Source organism: Dasypus novemcinctus, chromosome 26, assembly GCF_030445035.2.
Source record: "Dasypus novemcinctus isolate mDasNov1 chromosome 26, mDasNov1.1.hap2, whole genome shotgun sequence".
Taxonomy (NCBI): domain Eukaryota; kingdom Metazoa; phylum Chordata; class Mammalia; order Cingulata; family Dasypodidae; genus Dasypus; species Dasypus novemcinctus.
Genome location: NC_080698.1, coordinates 36,057,259 through 36,079,836, shown reverse-complemented (window position 1 = coordinate 36,079,836; position 22,578 = coordinate 36,057,259). Strand labels below are relative to the sequence as shown.

The window sequence follows — 22,578 nt, the reverse complement described above, 5'->3', positions numbered from 1 at the left end:
TGCCTGATTCTGAGATGAATATTAGGATACCATTGTTATTCTCTTAAGCAGGTTTGCATCAGCTGTATCTGTCATATAATTAATAAAGTTGATGTTTTGATCTTCATTGATTTAAGCTCCTGAATCTCTCTCTCATGAAGAAAAGAATGGTTTCAAGTGTTGGGCCCCTTTGAACTTTAATCGTTTTTTCCTTTGAGGTTTTCTTTTAAGACAAGAGCCATCAGAGAATTATTTGTTTGTTTATTACTACCTCATACATTTGGGTATTTGTAATTTGACAGCTTCTCCCCTGTATAGGGGGTAAATATTTCAAATGGTTTATTGCACAGAACTCATGAATTACTCAGATGGTCAGTTTTATATAATCATTCAAAATGGAAATCCCCTCTTAGGTGCTATTTTTTCTTTAGGTTTGAGACTACTGAGTCATTGTGATAAAAATGAATGTAGTCCCAAATGTATTTGTCCCGATAGATAAGGGTTTGGGAAGATTTTATAAATATGAAGAAAATGTTTCTTTATTGTTGATTATCTTCATATGAATATGAACAAGTATAATTCATATGCATATTTATCTAGGTTATAGATAAACCCCATCCTTTCTAGAACCTCTGGTGGCTTCTACTCCATATAGCGTGTTGTGTTCAACAAACTAACAAAGCCATGTATTATTAACTTGGTGCTTACTCAAAGATAAGATAATTAACTGCTGAATCTTCCTTGCCCTGCCTTTCTTTTCCAAGGAGATTTTCTAACCAATAAATCATTAAACTAACGTTGTTGAATTTATAAGATGAAAACCCAAAATATTATTGCTAAAAGAATGAAATTCTAATACTATTTTCCTAAATCCTGTTTGAACTAAAGGGGAGAAGTTATTTAGCTGAGTGGGGTGGGGTGAGAGGAATCATAAACGAGAGTGTATACTATCTGCTATTTTTCTCTGACATTTATTTTCTCACGCATTTTCATCAATGTATATTTGCTTTTTTAAATTGTCATGTGTTACTCTGTAATATATGCATTGTGAGTACTTTTCTCTTAGAGCTAATTGTGAGCATCCATCTCTTAGGATACGAACTCAGAAGAGTCATCCAAAATAGCCTTATTTTTTATACAGCAGTTTAATCATTATGATCCCATGTGATCTTATCTCCACTGAATGGTATATCCTGAAAAAATATAGAGTTGCAACATATTTGTTAAAATTCAAGTTGCATAAATTATTGAACATTCTAAACCTAAGTAGGGAAAAAACAGTATTTTCCGAAATCCAGCCTTGTGTGTATAATATGCCACACTTTTCCCATTTTAGAACTTACTGTGCTATTTTGGATGCTTAAATGCCATCATAAAGAACAGGTCAATGTTGCCTAGACAACAGTGTACGTACTGAGCAAATAGGGTTTCTTAACAGTCATAAATTCAATGCCATCACTGCATTATAGCATGGCCTATTAGAACAGTTTAGAGCAATTATGTTTTCTTATCCCAAAATAAACATAGACTGCACAGAGTTAAATGAAATAATTAACCTCTTTTACTACAAAAGGGAAGACAAAAGGATATATATGAAGGTATATTGTGAAACAGATCAAGGAGTTAAAATATCACAATAATTTAATTTGCACATTTCTTGAAGCAAACTTGATTATATACCCCATTTAAGAATGCTCATCCCATAAATCTTCATTTAACTTTTTGTGCCAAGAATAGAGTCACTCATTCTTTACATTTTCAGCTCTACCCATTTGCAGAAATACTTGCTCCCAGGAAGCTTAGAAAATAATTTCATTGAGAGTGAAGTGGTATAAGATTTTCACTTTGGATCTCTGTAGGGAGGCATGGGTTATTAAAGGTTTTCTGTTGAAAAACAATTACTCCATCCATTTACTGAATATTGTTTATTTTTATGTTGCGCGAAATACCCTGTGGGCCTCTTAGAACTTACTGGAAGAAACAATTTAGGAAGAAAATACCCAATTAACTCAAAATTTTACCATGTACAGAGAGTCTGCATTCTTTGAGTGTCAATATGTTTGTTTTAGAGTCTGTGCATGCTTCCTAAGGTATCAAACTTGCCTTTGAAATTGTTCCTCATCTCAGCATGATCATGAAGAAAGGTTTGCTCATGTAAGGTACTAAATCCAATACACTAAAGGATTTCTGGTTCTTCCAGTATTCCAACCACTCTCTATTTGTAGTGAAAGCTTAGCTGTTGCACTCGTAAACATGAGAAAATATCTGAAATTGCCTATCTCTCTTTTATGATTCCCAAATCAGAACCTCCTAAATTTGAGCTCAATATTTGTTCAGTCACAAAGAGGCATTTTTACTTTGTTTTAATGCTTGCTTATTTCAGAGGTTGGTAGATTTCCCAGGTTTCCAGAGCTTCCAACTGTATCTCTACCCTATCACTCTGAGCAGATGAGTTTGCCTCACCATTTAAATAGCTTCGAGTCCTCCAGCTATCATCTGCTGGCAACCTTTCTTCAAATATTAAAACCTCCAGCAAGTCTGCAGTTTTTAAAAAAATAATAATGTTAGGTAAATTTTATTGAACGTTGCTGTTGGTCAAGTACTCTTTGGGGGAAATGACCAATTTTACTTATGGGATTAGCTGTTAACATCATGGAGAGCCTTGCTCTTGAAGACATGCCCTCCTTCCTGTTATGAGACTTTTCTCTCTTAGTTTTCTCTCTCTCCCTCTTCACCCTCATCTCTTCCCTTTATCTCTCCTTCCTTCCCTTCCTTTGTTTTCAGTTGTTCCTTCTTTACTGACTTCTTCAATAGTACAAGTGTATTTTCAGTTCTCTTATCCTGGAAGAGTCATTTATCTTCATCTAGCCTACTACTGCCTCATATATATATATGGAATAGTCTGCACACTTTCTGAATCTATTTTCTTATTCTCCATATGTTTTAAGTGCCTTGCCACCTAACTTCACTAACCCCTGCTGTTCTACCATGACTCCTTAAAAATATACATTCTTTATTCATTCAACAACTGCTATTTATGAATATCTTCTCTGTTCCAGGCACCCTTCAAGGCTCTAGACACTGCTTCTGCCTTCAGAAGACTTACAGTCCACTAGAGGAGAACCATATTAGTCAAATAAGCACACACGTCTGTAATTTGCAAGTGATCAAGTGCTATGAAAAAAGCTCAGGGCTTGTTTTGATTAAATACAAGAAGAACAAATCCAGGCCATGGGTTCAGGAATCGACTGAAATCAGAAGGATGAATACAAGTTAAGCAGGAAGGCTATTGTAATGGACCCCAGATGAGAGAAGCATAAAGACAGTTAAAAGGCTTGAATAATGCAAGCATGGAGTAGAATTTATAAGGTCATATGAGGATCGAGAGACACAGGGGTCTGATGGAAGAGTACTGTTCAGGCTTATGGTCTCCAGGCTGCACAGTGCCAGTGTAGATAGTCTAAACAAGGGTTGGGCAGGTGGAGGAGAGAGTGGGTTACATGATTAAATTTACATTGCTCATAGTTTACTCTATATATTTTTCAGCCCTTCCAGGCTCCATATCCTAAGTTTTTATTCATTCTTCATTTTCTGCAGGGTTTCCTCTTTTATGGCATGCTGTTTAAGAAAATCTATTTTCTCTGATAAGTGAAGATAAAAGAGATTTTTCTCAAAGTTCTTTGATCATGTTTTCTAGAAAAATGAAGGGCTTGCATTTAGATTTCACCCCCAGTTGTCAGGATCTCCTGAGAGGAAATAAAATAGAGCACTCTTTTCACAGGTTTTTAAAGAAAGTTCTTGCAATTCTTGCTAGTTCCTACCTAGTTCCTCAAATTGAAATACACTGCTGTGTGTTCCTTAATTAGATTTCTAGGCCATAGTTTTCAACCCTTTTGTTTTAAATATACCTTAACACATTAAAGAAAATGATTGCATGAACAATAAATATTCTTGGATAGCTCTCTCGAGAATTATGAGCAGGCCCCAGTGCTCTAGTTCTAATTCCACCACTACTTTCTCGTTCAAGAAAGTATAACCAGGATTCAAGGGAAAGTGAATAACAGGATATTTAAAGAACATGTGTGGGTATGGGGATGTGTGTGTGTGTGTGCACAAATATATTAATATCCATATTTTGAACATTTGAATACATTAACGAGTACTAGTTATAAAATCATTGACGCATATCTAAAAATCTTGTGATGAACATGATATTATTTAAAGATTCTTGAAATGCTCCACTCTAGGCTAATGACCTCAAAATCTTTCCTGTCTCCCCTGGTTAAAGCCACAGATACTGGAGGCATTCATTTACTGTGGTTTATGTCTAAGACACCATGCTGGCCCGGGGTTGCCAACTTTCTTGAGAGGTTTACCATCCCTTTGGATAGATAGGACTCTCATGTATCAAACATATGATTCATAGAAGATGAAATGCATTCTGAGTATCAAATGCAGGACATGGATAGTAATGACTTTAGTAATTCAAAGAGAGGGAACATAATTATGGGTGGATACTTGGGAAAGTAAAGATACAAGGACCAGACCAATGATAGGTTAACTCCTTCCCATACTTCTTTCTCAGTTCAAGTGTCACCTCTTAAAAGAGACTTTTCTGAAACACCCTATCCAGGAAACACTTCCTCATGCAATTACTCTCTGGGGTATTACCCTGTCTCCTTCAGAATACTTCCCAAAAATCTTAAACAGTCACATTTATTTAATTATTTAGTGTCAGTGCTACTCACTAGAATATATTCCCTTAGTCAACTCGTTAGATGCTAAAGCTTTAAGTACTTTAAATGTATGCTCAGAAACTCTAATGTAATGTTCACTTGGATTGCCTGGATTGTTTGCAGTAGCTTACAGGTGACCATGCACATATTCTTTGCAAAATTTGAGCATGCATTAGGTTGAATATGACTTTCCCCAATTTGTAATGAAAGGAAAACAAACTTCTTATTTCTTATATAGAGTTTAAAATTTAAAGGAAATTGTGTCATGTCTATTTTTTATATTCTCCACACTGATAAGGCTAAACCTATGCGTAATCCACCACACCATATATTTTTGGAAAGCATTTCATACTAATCTGATAGAGGCAATCTGAGAATTACATGTAATGTTAAGTAATGCTGTTAAGTAATGCTACATAGAAATATGACAAGTTCAAATTGATAGAATATCTTTTCTCACTCAGCTGGGTGTGTATTTCTTTGTGCTTATACATGTGTGTGTGTGCATGTGTGCTTGTATAAATTTGCTTTTAATTTTCTTTTTTTTTAAGATTATTTCTCCTCTTCTCCCCCCACCCCACCCCGCCCCGCCCCAGTTGTCTGTTCTCTGTGTCTATTTGCTGCGTGTTCTTTGTCCGCTTCTGTTGTTGTCAGCGGCACTGGAATCTGTGTTTCTTTTTGTTGCATCATCTTGTTGTGTCAGCTCTCTGTGTGTGCAGCGCCATTCCTGGGCAGGCTGAACTTCCTTTCGCGCTGGGCGGCTCTTCTTATGGGATGCACTCCTTGCGCATGGGGTTTCCCTGCACAGGGACACCCCTGCATGGCAGGGCACTCCTTGCACGCATCAGCACTGTGCATGGGCCAGCTCCACACGGGTCAAGGAGGCCCAGGGTTTGAACCTCCCATGTGGTAGATGGATGCCCTAACCACTGAGCCAAGTCCGCTTCCCTTAATTTTCTTTTCTTCCACTAAGGCTAAGGGTGGGTTTATCATGCCTTAAAAATATTAGTTTAAGGCAATACATCCTATAAAAATTTATTATTTATTTAGAAAAACCACTAATATCCTTATTTTTCTAATTTGTATTTCCCTCAGAATTTCTTTTTTAAAAGATGGAGGGCTTAAAATAGTCAATGTGACTAAAGCAGATGTTGGGACCTATACATGTACAGCAGAAAACCAGTTTGGAAAAGCAAATGGCACAACCAGTTTGGTTGTTACAGGTAGGTACCTCTTTTAGAGACAACTTTTTGCAAGGATGCACTGTATGGTCTATTATTAAAGTAGAAAATTATGTTTTTCACAGTATGGAGCACATCATGAATTTAGAATCTGTATTTGCACTAGTGTTACTTTTAAAAGACAAAAGACAAGAGAACAATTCTTAATATTTCTTTCAGAAAGCACAATATACACCAAGTACATATTTGCTCCCATGCTGGGATGACAGGCAATAAAAGTGACTAATATCAATGCTTATGATAGACATCTCTTTTATGATATTCCATTCTGTCAGAATTTAAAGGTGCACTTTCTCTTTTTCGTTGCCTTTGATATTTTCCTGAGATGCTTAAGTCAATTCTTGGTATTATTGAGAATAATTTAAAGTTGTGGATGGATTGAGTTCTTTTATTCATTCAAGGAAACTAGAGCATGTGCTATGAACAAGGTGGTTGGACTCTGTCAGTAACCAAAACTGACAAAGATACTGCCTTCATGCCTCTTACATTCTACTATAGGACGAAGGAAAATAAGCAATAGGAATAATAAGTAAATTATTAAAATGAAAAAAAATAGAAACAGTTGAGAAAGTAAAAAGGAGTGTATGAAGAGAGCTAAGTTAGAGCACGAAATTAGGTTAAACACAGTAGGATTCACTGAGAAATAGTGACAAAGATTTATGAGAGATGAAGAGTTAACCCAGAGATTTCTAGCGGAAATCATGTAGGGGCCTTGAATACCGTTGTCAGGACTTAAGCTTTTAGTTGGATTGCAACTTGGGGCCAGTGTGAGGTTTTGAGGAGGAAAATGCTACTACCTAAAATACATCCTTAAAGGATTATAATATTTTAAATCAGACTACGGGAAATCAGGGGCCAAAGAAGGAGAGGTCTTTGGAAGCCATTGCAGTAACCAAGGCAGGAGGTGATAGTGGCCCAAAGGAGGGTGGCATCAGAGCAGTTGATGAGAAAGGATCAGATCCTGTGTATAAAGCCAACAGCATTTGCTGACACATTGTATGTGAAGTCCAAGAGACAGAATGGAAATGGGATGACTGCTGGTTTTTTGATGAGCAATAGAAGAATGACATTTAAAGCAGCTGAAATTGGAAAGGCTGGGGATTGAACAGGTTTGGGGAGGAGGAATATATGGTTCAGTTTTGGACATAATGTGTTTGATATGTTTATTGGGCTCTATTTCTGCAAAGAATATACTGGTATTATGTAGAAACCAAAAAATCCAAGATCTCAGTGGATAACAAAACCAAAAAGGTTTAATTTTTTCCTACTCCGAGGTCATGATGTATTGAGCTATTCTGTCCTCATTAGGAGTGAAGACTTCTGGTGCTTCTACTATCTGGCCCATTGCCCAACATCATAGAAGGGTAAACAGGACAAATAGAGTTACATGTTAATTTTTCCAGACTTCTGCTTGTCAATGATACACATTACTTATGTTCCACTCCATTGGCCAAAACATAGCATTTGGCTATGTCTAAATTCAAAGGGGTTAAGAATTTTCTTCTACTATGTGCTTTAAAGAAGGGAAACAAGGAATCTCGCACACATCACTAATGTGTTTTCCAAACACCCAAGTAGAGGCATCAAGTAGGGAGTTGGATATATGAGTCTGGACTTGAGGGGAGAGATCAAGGAGGGATGTACACAGTTGGAATTGCTAATATATACATGGGTGTTCAAAGACAAGAAACTCAATAAAATCACTAAGAGAGATGAAAACAGAGAGTCAAGAAGGACCAAGGACTGAGCTTGAGTCACTCTAACTAACATTAAGAGATTTGGAAAAATCAGATGAACCATAAAAGGGTACAGAAAAGGAGTGACCAATATGGTGGAAGAAAACTAAGAGAGTATGGTGTCATGGAAACCAAGCAAAGAGAGTATGCTAAGAAGACATCAAAAATTAAGTGTAGCGGATGCTTTTGAGAGGTCAAGAAGGAAGAGATGGAAAGGCTCACCATTGTATTTAGCAGCAGGGTAGTTATGCTGACCTTCATGAGAGCAGGTGAGTTGGAGGAGTCCTGGAAAAACCTGAATAGAATGCATTAATGGGAGCATTTAATAGAGGAAATATAGACAACTTATATAGATGTCTCTTTTGAGGATCATTGCAGCAACATGAAGCAAAGTAATGGGCAGTAGCAGTGGGAAAGTAGGGTCAAGAAAAGTTTAATCCACTATAGATGGAAGATCTGTGGTGATATAGGAATAAAGAAATGAACATATGGCCATTTACATTGGGGAAAAACATACATAAATTAACATTTTAGCATAGTGCCTTTTGGAACCTATTTCAGACATCTTTTGTGTAGAGTCTTTCAGATACGTGGTAACCTTAAATTTGTGAAATGATTTAAATTTTAGTGGTAATGCCTTTTTTCCCCAGACATTCAGAGTTGGTAAAAGCACAAGAGTTTCTTTCTACAACTATATTTCATAAAACAATAAAACTAAGTTGAAGTTGGTTTTTAACAGTCTTACACCATGTTTAAGGGTGTCTATGATTTTTAAACATATATTCTATGAACCCAGACATCCTAATCCCTATAATAAGAATTGGTGGATCCAATGAAATATGTTATAGCTCTACATCAAATTATCTATTTTAATCACATAGACTTTTAATTATATACATGTGTATGTATCTATAGACATGCACTTAAACTATAATTTAGATGAGCAATATGATTGTGCAAATTGTTTTCATCACAATAAAAATACTAAAATTTCATATACAAATTTATTTCCCTAATAGAACCGACAAGAATAACTTTAGCACCATCAAACATGGATGTCACAGTTGGCGAGAGCGTCATTTTGCCCTGCCAGGTGCAACACGATCCCCTGTTAGACATCATGTTTACCTGGTATTTCAATGGGGCCCTCACAGATTTTAAGAAAGATGGATCCCACTTTGAGAAAGTTGGTGGGGTAAGTGGTAATGCTTTCTTCTTGCTTTTCTAACTACATGTCGCTCTGACACATTGTCTCTTAAGAAAACTCTGACTTATCGGTGATGCTCAAGAAATATTTGTTAAATGAATGATCCAGACATACCCAATTCTGTTGTGAACTTATTTTATTTTTTGTAATTACCAGAGAGTGAGCATATTTACTTTAATCTTTAATTTAACATTTTTATTAAAAATTAGGTATGTTGTATTTAAATTGAACGTATTTCCCTGAAGCACAACTGCTCCCACACTGCTATTTGGGGATAAAGGAACAAAGCTTCTCCAATGCCAGTGGGAAAAAGAGAAATGCGCAAAACAATTTACGTTTAGTTGTTTTTTACTCATTATTCAACCAGTCACATAGAGTCTCCATTGCTATTTCAAATGTGATTGGCATCCCAGCAGTGTGTATATCAAACCTATTGTTTATTAAGAGAAATGGTTCAAATTCATCCCCAGTGGAAATTCTGTAAGATAGTTTGAAATTTAGAAGGCTAGTGGAAGTCAAACCAAGATGAAAATTCAAATATAAACAAATATTTATCAGGCAAATGTAACAAAAAGAAAGGAGAGGAAAGGCAAAACTTAGGAACCAAAAGCATAAGTTTATTTTGGAAGAGGGCTACTCCTCCCTGAAGATATAATATTCATGAGTCATAATACTCTAAATAATGTACCATTAAATATATATCAAGTCAAAAACAAAGAGAAATGAGAACCAAAATTGTAATGTAGACATGAGAGCTCCTCTTTCAACCACTAAAAAATCAATTTGTCAAAAATTAGACTTAACTATCAAATTATATTTTCTATGAAAGAAGCTGAAGTAACATACACACAAAAAAAAATACCCTACAAATAGAGAATATACATTCCTTTTCACCCTCCTCACACCCTTTTAACATCTAGGAAAGAAAAAGAGCATTAACAAATCTATAGAAAGGAGGTAGAAGAACAAATAGTGTGCTAAGAGAAGACTGGAGAGTTATTTCTAAGTTGGTACAGAGTTTCTGTTCAAGGTGATGGAAAAGTTTTGGTAATTGGTGGTGGTGATGGGAGCACAACATTCTGTGAATGTAATTAATACTGCTGAATTGTACACTTGAAAGTGTTAAATGGGAAATCTTGAGTTGTATATATGTTACCACTATAAAAATTAAATTAAAAAAAGCAATGATAATCTCTGGAAAATATCAGTGAACAAAAAAGAAAGTAAATATTCCTGGGGAAACATAAATTATCAAAATTAACAAGAATTAGAAAACCTAAGAGAGATATAATCATGAAAACTTTTAAACCAATTACCCCTAAGAAAAGAATTCTCAGGCCAGATAATTTTACTGGTAAAATTTTTCAAGTTTTTAGGAAACAGATAAACTCTGTGTTATAAAAACCACTTAGCATAAAAGAATGTCTTAAGTAATGTCCCATACATCATACCAATAGATCTAAAATTAAAAAGGACAATATTTTCAATGGGTATTAAAAGACATTCAATAAAATTAATAGCCAGTTTCTGACCTTTACATCAACATTAAAGTAGGAATAGAAACACACTTTTGCCACATCCACCCCCCCAAAAATGTGATTAAATGAAAATACCAGAAATACTTTAAAATACTGATGTAAACTTCCAAATAGTTTTGTATTGCAGCACAACTGGTATTTCCAAACCGTTAGTCCTCACCCCAAATAATTCTATAAAATAAATCAAGTGAGAACAACCACATTGTATTATTACACACAAAGGATCACTTTCAAAGACATTCTTTTCTACCATCAAGAATGGGAAAATCCATCAAGTCTCAAGCTTACGAGTCACTGCTGTAACTAGAGTGAGATTGTGGCCTGTGGGAGATAAATCATACTGGAGTGAACCAGTTAAAAGAATGGCAGATTGGTTGTCACAGCTACACTTCTTATTGCTTCCAGTGACTTTTATCCACACACATTCTAATTCATCATAGGTCCCATCCACAAAATGTTTATAAAGCTGTACAGCTTCTATCTAGACATTCATTTCTAAAGGACCTGTCCCTCATCAGATATATCAAACTATATGAAATTTAAACATCCTTACAATATACAATGGACTCCCATCATATAGGGTGACTACATTCAAGTGTTAGTTTACTAGGCAAGTCAGTAATATCCTTGAATGTCCCTAAAATCTACTTAAATCTGCAGGCCCCACATCTAGCCAACAAGGGTCTTTTGTTTCTCTTGAACTTTGGGGCATTACCTCTTTTTTCCTGTCAGTAGAAGCTAAGTAAGGGCTTTTTGAAATTGGGAAAGAAAAATGTTTTACTGGGGTAAGTATTGAAATCTCTCTCTCTCTCGCTCTCTCTCTCTCTCTCGCTCTCTCCATGGTTTTGAATTCTGTTTTTAAATATGGGTATGATAAAATACCACTAAAAGCATGTTGCTCCACCTGGGTCTCTTCTCATAACTGTGCATATGTGAAATGAAAGTATACATATATGAGTGTATACCCTCTTACCTAAATAAACACAATTATGTATGAAGATATTTAGATACATATTTGCATGTTAATTCAGTACATTAATTATTTTTGTTTACGCACTATTCCTATGTATTCTTTCTTTTAATCATCATGACTATGAGTTTGATATTATCTTTAATTCTTTATTACTTAGTTCCACAAATGCTTACTGAACACCTTCTATGTGCTAAAAGTAAAAAGATTCCTTGCCTGTTTATAGATTATAGTCTATTGTGGAAGCTGTATTATTTAAACTAATGAGCAAATAGTTCGAAAACTGCAAGGAAAGCCATACATGGATTCTGTAAAAGTTTAGGAAGACAGAAGGAAAAGGAAAGGAATTCCTGAGCAGGAGCAACTCATCCGAAATCTGAAGAATGGGTAGGAAACAATTAGGTAAAAGGAGCAGCTGATGTTCAAGACTACACAGTGGATCTGCTCTAAATTGTGGGAGCTTTTTGAGTTTCTGGATTTTTTCCAAAAGAGGTGTGTGTTTTTTGCAAAGCAGTGAGTATTGAATATTTAGTATTATAAAACCAATAAATTAGCTGGGTTGAAGTTGAATTTTCCGTTATCTAAACTACCCCTCCCATTTTTAAAAACATGGCTTTTACTATTCTCTCTAAGCACTTTCCGATTGACCAGTCTCTTCCCTCACATCTGGATGCTTTTCAAAATGGTATAAATTCTTGAACATACTGGGATAAAAAAAAAACAAGCTGACTCTCTAGGTGCTAATGTGAATGGAATGCTGCAATAAATAGAGAGTTGTTATGTGATTCCCTTCTCATGCATCAGAAAAACCATTTACTTAGAAAAACATTGACTTAACTGCCTGACCTTAAGGGTAATGTCATCTTGTATAGCTTACCAGTTTCTCCTGATGGGAGACAATTACGTTACTAATGGGACAAGTCAACAACAAAAAAATTATAGGGCATGAGTTAACATGCTAGGAAAAGAACAGAAATAGCAAGTGATAGCATTAATTTATGAAATTTTCACAATTTGATACCTCACTCTTGTACAGAGATGGTTTTATGCCTCTATAGGACCTTGAGTTACTGTGTAAATCATAAGCAGTTAAAGGTGTATTATAAACTCAAATATTCCTACCTCTAAGCCTTTCTAATAGAGAGCAGCAGTCTAGCTTAATATTTATACATGTTTCTTAGAGACTGCTTGATACATATTAAAATCCAAATACTTTGGATTTTTATTTCTTGACACATTTATTTAGCATTAACTAAAATGGAGGTCACTGCACTGGTTAAAATATTATCAACAACTTACAAGCCAACTGATAATTTATAGCTATCTACATTGTACAGCAAAAATAACTAACTTTTCAAATCAAGTTCTATATCTAACAAAGTTAGGAGAAGAGCTGCTTTAGAGAAGATTTCTTGCTGGATTTGAGAACAGGCCTTCCTGAAGGTTACATTCCAGTCACCTGTCCTTCCGTTTTCCTTCTGCCCAACAAAAGGAAAATAATAGGAGTTCCTGAATATGGATTGAGAGCTGGCTAAGAATACTGGCAAATACCCTCTGCTGCTGAGCAGAGGAAATTGGTGACCTTTTCTTTTTTTAATAGGCATTTAAACAGTAGTAGAAGAAATGCTAATGGGGTAGCATTTCTTAAAGCTTTGAATCTATCTGAACAAGTAAAGAAAAGCTAGAACTTTTATCAGCGTGAATACAAATGATCAGAATTAGAAACGGTTAGTAAAATTGCACTTAATTGCAGTTAGGCATCCAAACATCTTGTTGTTGTTTTCCCCTAAAAGACTATCCTTTAAAATTTCATAAGATCCTAGTATATTAATATACATATATAATTTAATAAGAAGCTTTGTACAATGTGCATAGCTGAGTTGCTCATTGGTTTTCAGCTTTAGTGAAGTCTAGATGTTAAGTCCATAAGGACAAAACCCAGACTTGACTTTGTACCAGAGACATTTTAGACCAACAGGATGATGTGTTTCCTGAGTCAATGCAAACAAGCTTGCAAGGGAGATAGACCTTGTGATTTTGGATTCACAGTCACCAGTGAGAGTGATGAGAGAACTGCTCTCAGTCTGCATGGCTTACCAGCATTGAGACACTTTCTAACAAAGTTCTTAAATATGACACTTTTTCTCCAAATCTGAAATCCTTTCTTGCATAGAATTATTACAAATGGGGAGATAGCACAAGGTTGATAAATAATTTTCTTAACCTGGCAATAGAGAGGGAGGCTCAAAAGTTTTGAAAACAAACAAAAGACAACTAATAAATACCACCTATTTATCCTCCTTCTCATCCTTTTCCTCCCCCGTCCCCCTCCTTCTCCTTCTTAACCTTTTTTTGCCTTAACCGAAGGAATGAAACTTATATTTGCATATGACAGAGTTCTCATTTAGTGTCACAACAGAAAATTCTTCACTTACACAATAATTCCAGGATGTTCTGGTCATTTTTTTGTCTTACAGAATAGGCTTCCACTTCTACAAATTGCAAATTCATATCGTTTGCCCTTTTCTTTTATTGGAATTCAAGACTTTTATTTTATAGCTTTGCATAGGCCCCCATATATTCAAGCTATTATTTGCTTAATTCATTGCAAATACCTTCTCCCAGTATTTCATTTTGGTAATTGCATTCTTCATTAAATAAAAATCTTGCCCTTTCACATAAACAAATCTGTATTCTTATTTTGCTGTGAGTTTTCATTACTTTTATTTCGTTGAGTGGGATAGACAAGCTCTGAGAATTTGAAAAGGGATATGGTGGAGATTTTTAAATCAATGTTTTGGGAGTGTTACAGTAGAACTTTTTTGGATGGTAAAGAGGCTAATATCTTTGGGAGAGAAACTGGGAGAGACAGAGCTCTTTAGAGAGCATTTCAGAGAGATTTTGCTCTAGATTTCTTGTTTCATAAACTTTCAGCAAAACTGTGCCACTTTGCAGTTTGTAGGAGTTGGATGTTGGATTTTCTTTTCCCTGAGGAGTGTTGATTGTTTGGTATTAATCTTAGGACATACTGAGATTCCACTACTGGGCCCACCCCTACCTTGTCTATAGTAAAAAAAAAAACAAAAAAAAAAAACTACCACCAAACAGATATAGATGTGTATGCTTGTGAACTGTGAATATGCAGGCTTATATACCTGTATATGAAAATCCAGATACACTTACATACAGAAGCTTAAAACTCTCTAACAGTTCTAAGAGAATCAGGAATAATTCATATAATTTTGCTTATAATTCCATGAGAGCCTGTAAACTCTAAATATCCATAACAGATACTTACCTGCAACTGTGATTTGCAGGCTGAAAAAAAAAAAAATCTCACTTCTGTAGGAATAACTTATAGTTGATGGAAATAACTAGCTCTTTTTAATTTTCATTTTGTCTTGTATGTTAGAGGCAGGGCAGGGGTGTCAGGGTCATGAGTATATACTGCATTAGGAGACTGATGTCAAAACTAGGATTAAATATAATAAATCCAATACATGAACAAATAAATCAAACCAAATGAGGAAGGAAATGATACCTGCTGATCATAGCTTTATTTTTCTTGTTCTGACTTAGTTTTTAAAAGAGCTTTATTGAGATATAACTTACCTACCCTATGATTCACCTATTTAGAGTGTACAATTCAATGACTTTATTTTATTCACAGAATTGTGTATCCATCACAATTTTAGAACATTTCATTAACCAAAAAAGAAATCCCAAACCTCTTAGTCATCACCCCATGATCCTCCCTCTTGTTAGCCTAAGCCACTACTAACCTACTTTCAGTCTCTGTAGCATTGCCTATTTGGGAAAGGTTCATGTAAATGGAACCATACAAAATATGCTACTTTGTGAGTGGCTTCACATAGCATAATGTTTTCAAGGTTCATTCATGAAGTATTAGTACTGTTTTCCTTTTTATTGACAAATAACATTGCATTGTATGAATATACCGCATTTTGTTTGTCCTTTCATCAGTTGATGGACATTTGCTTTGTTTCCACTTGTATATTATGAATAATGCCTGTATGAATATAACTGAATTTTTTGTGTGGACATATATTTTCATTTCTCTTGGGTATATACCTAGGAGTGGAATTGCTGGGTGATATGGTAACTCTTTATTTAACTATTTGAGAAACTTGTCAGACTATTTTCCAAAGATGATGCATCATTTTGCATTCCTTCCACCAGTATGAGAATTCCAGTTTCTCTACGACTTTACCAACACTTGTTACTTTTTTCTTATTGTTATAGATATCTTAGTAGGTGTGGAGTGGGATTTCATTGTGGTTTTGCTTTTCATTTCTCTGATGGCTACTGATGTTGAGCATTTTTTTGTTGGCGTATTGGTCATTGTATATCTTCTTTAGATAATAATGCCTATTATTTATCCATTTCTAAAATTGGGTTGTCTTTTTATTATTGAGATGTAATTGTTCATGCTGTCTTAGATTTTATGCTCCAATATCAAAGAGAGAATAATTTTACTTTGTAAGAACTAAAATTTAATTATACCGTTTAATTGATCAGAACATGAATAAGAAAGTGAAGAATAAATGATTTGGGGCAATTAAGTGTTAGACTCAGAAAGGAGGAATTTTAGGAGGGTTGTTTTTCTTATAAAGCACTCTAATTTGAGAAATTATTTTGTTATATTGACTTTAAAATTTTAGATCGTGTTCTTTTCTAGAAAATGGTCTATTTGATATCAAAATTGACTTCAAACCTAGTATTTCCTTCTTTATTATTTTCAATATGACTTTGAGATGAAAAATACAACACTTCTCAAGTATCAGAAAAATTGTTGGAATGTGTCAGTCTGCAGTTCTAATAAAAATAGTATGATCTCTTTGGGAACAACTTTTCTTGGGGAGGGAAAAATATTCTCTCTGAGCCTTTTGGAGTCCTTTCTCTGGCTCACAGGCTACAGGCATGAAATGAAGATTGTCTAGACCATGATTTTGTTTTTGTTTATTAATTTTAACTTCTTTTGGGTTGTAGACAGAGTCAACACAAATTAACCCTACAAGTATGAATACTGATGAATAAATACCCCAGACTTCTTCTTCTCTCTCTCTCTCAGCTCCCCTGATAGGAAAACCCTATTAAAGAAGGAAAAGGGACTCTTTTAGATATTCCATACATGTTAGCCACTCACCACAGAGGCAGGATGAAAGGGGCAGAATGAAGCTGCAGGGGTATGGCAGATAGTGTTTTCCAAAAATGGCTTCAACATGCTCTCCTTACTATCTGCCCTTGGTACTCCTACCCATTAAGTGGTTACTTTATGGACCCTTTCCCCTTGAACCTGAGTAAATCTTTATCACAGCCTCTACCAATAAAGAACAGCAGGAATAATGCTGTATGATTTTGGAGGCTAGCTCATGGAAAACATGCACTTTCTCCTGGTTCCATGAGCATAGTTTCCCTTAGAACCCAGCCACCATAGTACCAAGGAAGCCCAAGCCCAAGCTGATTGTAGAGACTCCATTTCAAGAGGATCCAAGGTCCCCAGCTCACAGGTCTGGCTGAGCTCACAGCCTACAGCCAACAGCTAACACCTGCTTGCCTGTCCTGTAAGTGAGCTAGCCGGTCTCCGGGCAAGCCACCCCAACTGAGGAGGTATGGCGCAGAGATGAGCTGTCCCTACTGATCACTGCTCACATTACACAATTCCTGGGCAAAATGAATGGTTTTTGTTTTCTTAAGCCACAAAGATATTTCATTTTCTTTTGTTTTGCTTGTTTTTAATAATTTTTCTATCATGATAACATATATTTTTTTTAACCATTTCTTAAGTGTAACTTTCAATGGCATTGCTTTCATTTGCAATGCTGGGCCTCCATCCCTACCATCTCTTAACAAGCCTTTTTCATCACCCCAATTGGGCAATAATTCCCCATTCCCTCTCCACCCAGTCCCTGGTAACCTCTAATCTACTTTTTGTCCCTTTTAACTTTCTAATCCTAGGTAGTTCATATATGTGGATTCATACAATATTTGTCCTTCATGTCTGACTTATTTCACTTAGCATAATGTTTACAAGGTTCATTTACATTGTAGCATGTATCAGAACCTCATTCTTTTTAGGGTTTTTTATTATATGCTATACCACATTTTGTTTATTTGTTCATCTGTTAGTGGGTTGTTTCCAACCTTTGGTTATTTTGAATAATGCTGCTGTAAACATTGGTGCCCAGCCTTTCAGTTATTTGGACTATATAGCTAACAGTGGAATTGCCAGGTCATATAAACCACTAAGTTTTGGGGTAACTTGTTACATAGCAACAGTTATTGAATCCAGGGGCAAACATAATACATTTGGCATAGGAAGCCATTCATTGCTTTTGCATCATTGGATTCTGCTGGGAAGTCAGGGCCACAACTGGCAACCATCTCCTAGCCCACACCTACCTGCACCTTCTTTACTGTTGTGTGCAGATGTTTCAATGTTTCTGGTCCACAGCTCAGGGGAGACATAGGCCTAATGAAAAGGCCTGACCATACCTTAAACTGGGAATTAGGAACAAGCAGCCCCACCTGTTTATCAGGACAAGAACTTTCAGTGGCGGGGGCCCCTGCCCCATGAGGTATATAGATACCCTGCCTCAAGCAATACAGATTTGCTTCTCCTCTCCATTGCCAAATGAAGCTTGCAAAGCTGCTGTCAACTAACTCTGATGCAATGCAGTTATTGACCTCACTGAGACACCAGCCAGGCTGGAATCTCTTCCCCTGCTCTTTTGGACCCTTTGTGTTCTCTAAGTAATAACTGGGTCATTTGCTAAAAGTTTCTGTTGGTTCTGACCCTGAGTTCCCATGGCACACCATGTAACAGTTCATTCCACAGATTTCTTTTCATATGTACCAGTCTTACAAGGGACAAATCTATCCCTTCTATGAGAATTTCTCTGACCTTTCACTTTACTGTCAATATACTTTATACTTCCATTATTAGGGTAAAGACAACAAAAATGAGATGTGCTCCACAAGCTAAATCATTACCCAGGATAAGCACATACTTGATTTAAAATATTTTCATTCTACTCTGGAACTGTTACATCAATCCAGAGTAATCCTAGGGCGATTCAGGTTTACTAACCAATGTTTTTCTGTATGTATCATTAAAAATCTATAACTTTTTGAATAATATCAATGAGGAATATTTTTATTATTTTAAATCAAGATGAGAATATCAAGAAAAAGAGCCTTGCCGTTGGTACAGAATTTGTGCTTTGCAAATACTAGATTTCTTCTCCATCCAAAATGGAAAGAATATATGTATATGTATATATATATATAGAAATGCTGCTCTCAGCTTGCGAGCCCAGCAATACACAGCCTAACTTAATGATTCCTTCATGCATTTAGTAATTGCAGAATTTTAGAGTTAGGGGAGATCTGAGTGATTACCTTGAGCCTTTTGTTTAGAAGAGGCATGAAGATGAAGAATGCAAAAACCCAGGAGGTTTAATGGTTCTTAGCCCTAACTGCTCATTAGAATCACCTGGAGGGCCTTCTCTTTCCAGTTGATTTAATTGTTCCCAGGTGTGGGCTAAGAATTTCTGGTATTTTTTTAAAAACACTCCCAGGTGAATTTATTGTGCAGCCAGCATTAGAGAACTATTGGACTTACTGAACTATATAGCACAGTTTCACAAAGCACAGACCAGGTACCCAGCAGACAGTATTAACAATACAGAATGAGAGAGCTGCTCTATTTTCAATATTGTTTCAATCATTTCAATTAAATTAAGGAAAATGTTTTGCCTTGGTATTTGTCATTAATGATTTTTTAATACTTATTAATCTTACTTTTTAGTTAAGAGAAAGATCCCAGGCTCAAGCCTTGTACAGTGTCCACCAGCCAGAATTCATTGGTATCCATTCATTCTCAGTGTATGCACTTTGGCAGTTGTCTTTTATTTTTGTGAGTGGTTTTCTATTTAAGAAAAGCATGTATTTACCATATCAAATAAATTTGAGTTTAAGGGAAAAAAATAAATAATACAAAATTACTGTGAAGGTGGGACTGTAATGACCAAAGTTTAGAAAATAAAGTTTACTGAAAGAGGACTAGGTACCCTGAGATCCCCAATTCCTTGTTAGCTTCTGCATCAACACGCCACACTGTCAACAACAATAAAAAAAATTCTAAGTTGTTTCTATTTGTTGAAATAGAAAAGCTGACATCTTTAAGGCAATTCGGGCATTTGACATAACCTAACATATGCATGAAGTGCCTTCAGCCAAGTGTTTGTGATCTTTAATGTGTCATTCTTTGTAAATAATTTGGATGTGACAAACCTGGATTCTAATTCATGTAATGAAACAGTTATTCCTCTTTATTGGTACTAAAGAAAACAAAGTAACTTTTGAAATGAACAGATTATTACCTGTCTTGAATATCACCTGTTCAGACAACCAAATGACAGTTGAAATTGCTAATCACTCAGGAAAATTAAAACCATTTACAATGCTAAGGCCTGTTTGCATGTTTCAGCAGCTGCCAATTTTATTTGTTCTGTGGGTTAGTAAAGTATATTTCTAAAGATGGCCTTGTAAAAAAATTAAAAAATAAAGATGACCTTGTTATAGCCACTTTGGGTTGGTTTAATTTGATTGGTTGGAAATGCAGATGTGAGTTGTGTCCAGCATCAGTTCCTTGGAAGACCTTGACCTTGACAAACACAAACCAGATTCAGAAAGGACCCTACAGGTTCACCTGTTTTCAAGGCACCTGCATATGATTTACATGCAGTGTCAGGGTTAGAAAGGATGATAAGATGAATGATGAATATTGGAAACGATGCAGTAACAGCCTGCATAAAGTGATAAAGAGGGGGACTGCCTATTCAACCTTGCCTTCCAAATAGCCATCAATTTTTTCCCTTAAACTAGAAAATTATGCTTCTTGACAGTCCAGCAGAAGCATTTACATTGAGAATGTTTACTAGGGAATAAGTTTTTTATGGTAATTTATCATACTGAAATTTCCTGTTACGTTTGCTCTATTCAAGAGGCTCCCCCAATTCCAAAGTTTATTTCACACCTTGATATTTAACCTATGGTAGATACCACAATGTACTTTTGGCATACCTGTAATTAGGAATTATCTGTTTGCTTGTTTATTTTCACCTAGCATAGGTTATTACATCATGCAGTGTTTTTCTTTCAGTGAAGAGTGGTTTTTAAATTACATCAAAATTCTATTAGCTTCATCGCCTAAGAAAATATGGGGGAAAAGTTAATAGGCTGTTCTTCTATTTCATTTTATGCACACTGAACTATCCCTTAGCAATTATTTCAAAGATGATTTGATTTATAAATCTACCTTACTTTTTATACCTGTCACATGTTATGGAAATAGGTTTTTTTTTTCTTTCTAGGAGAATTCTATATGATTAATTTGGCAAATAATTGAACAATCCAGTAATTCTAGCAATATTTAAAAATTGCAAAATGTACCAAAAAAGAAGAAGTTCACAAACTGTCTTTAAAATGTAACTATGGACCTAAGATCAGCTACAGTGACTTGTAATTTCCTGGAGACCTGTTAGTCTATGGATTAACTATAGAACTGGTACTCCCCACCCTCTGTCCCTTCAGCCAGCCACCTGACCTAGAATTACCCAAATCAGCTGTGTTCTCTCCTGCCTTAGGGTCTTTGCCCATGTATATGTGACCTAGTCTGAACTGTTCTTTTCTTCCCTTCTTTTCCTAGATAATTTCTACTCATATTGCAAATCTTGGCTCAAGTCTAAATTCACTGAAATCCCAGAAAATCCTACATTTCTCTAGGCACTTTGAGCTTGCATTATGTTGGAGATTTATATTTATTTGTGTAGTCATCTGATTAATGTGTCTTTCAACTGTTTGCTTCATGAAGATAAGAACTGTTTTTTCCTTGTATCCCCAGTGCCTAAAGTGTAGAAGTTGCTTAATAGTTTTCAAATGTATGTATGATCCTATTTTTCGAAGATGGTGCATTTGAGATGAAACTCAAGTTTCTATGACTTCATATATGGGCTGCTTTTTAAACTACTGTGTTACCCATTGGAACAGGCTCCTCTCACTGCCAAATGCTCCTTTCCCCAGTAAGTCTGTGGGCAACACCATAGAAAAGGGATTTGTGCTCTCTGGAAAGACAGAATTACAACACTTCAGCTGGTCTTTGAGGGGCAGGTTTTAAGGAAAAATACTGAAGAGGAGAAAAAGCAAATGAAATTTTGACCTTGTCTCTGCCTAATTCTGGTCCATTCTATTTATGGGAAAGGAGAAAAGAAGAGAATTTGGGAAAACAGTATGAACAGAAAACATACTACCAAACTAATTTAACAAATAGTAAATTACAAATTAATTCAAAGAATTATTAATGTTCCTAAGAATTTTTAAAGAATTATTAGTTTTCTTAAGTTGTTTTATTTGAATTATTTGTATACTTCTAAAGAATGGCAAATGTGTTACTGAGTATGTCTAAATATCAGGTGCCATTTTATTGATAAATATATTTAGAAATAACCTATTGAGTACTATTTTCCCACATTTTGACTAATTTTACTTTTTTACTACTATTTTGGACATTCCTCTCCCATCCTCTTTTTGTTGTTGTTTTTTGTGACCACTGTCATCTTTATATCAATGTTACAAGTTCTTTCTTTACTAGATTATTGTCTACTTTAGTCCTAGTTGCATTCCCCCCTTATTTTCTTTTTTTTTTTCAGACATAAATTCCCTTTAATATTTGCTAGAAAAGGAAATTTAATATTATTTACAATTATACCAACATTCATGGAGGTCGAATATCACAGGCATAAGGGTGTACTATGACCACAAGAAATCTTTTCATACTTCACAAATGGTTTTATGTTTTCACTGCAGAGGTCAGTTACCTGAACCAAATTTGTTCTTAACAAGTAGAATTTTTATGTCCATCCAATCAAAGAGTTTCCTTACATCTTTCTGGGCCTCTTCACGTATAGATGGGAGCACAAACTATAACCAGGATCTTTATCTCATTCAGATGTGATGTTCAATCTTCATATGCTGTCCAATTTCTTTAGGATGAAAGGAACGACTTGCAGCAGGGCCATGTAAATAAGGAGGTTCATACAGAGGAGAGCACACCTTCACCCATCTTTTATTTCTTTTTCTCTGGGTCC

At 35.4% G+C, this 22,578-nt stretch overlaps 1 protein-coding gene across 4 annotated transcripts in view; it reads left to right on the top strand.

The window, feature by feature from the left end:
- Window positions 1-22,578, top strand: part of CNTN3 (contactin 3) — a 440,215-nt gene that overhangs the window by 372,377 nt on the left and 45,260 nt on the right. For all 4 annotated transcript variants that reach the window (XM_058288968.1, XM_058288967.1, XM_071212161.1 and 1 more), the window contains 2 exons: window positions 5,811-5,938; window positions 8,712-8,887. In XM_058288968.1, coding sequence (XP_058144951.1) covers window positions 5,811-5,938; window positions 8,712-8,887 — 304 coding nt within the window. The remainder of the gene's footprint in view (window positions 1-5,810; window positions 5,939-8,711; window positions 8,888-22,578) is intronic.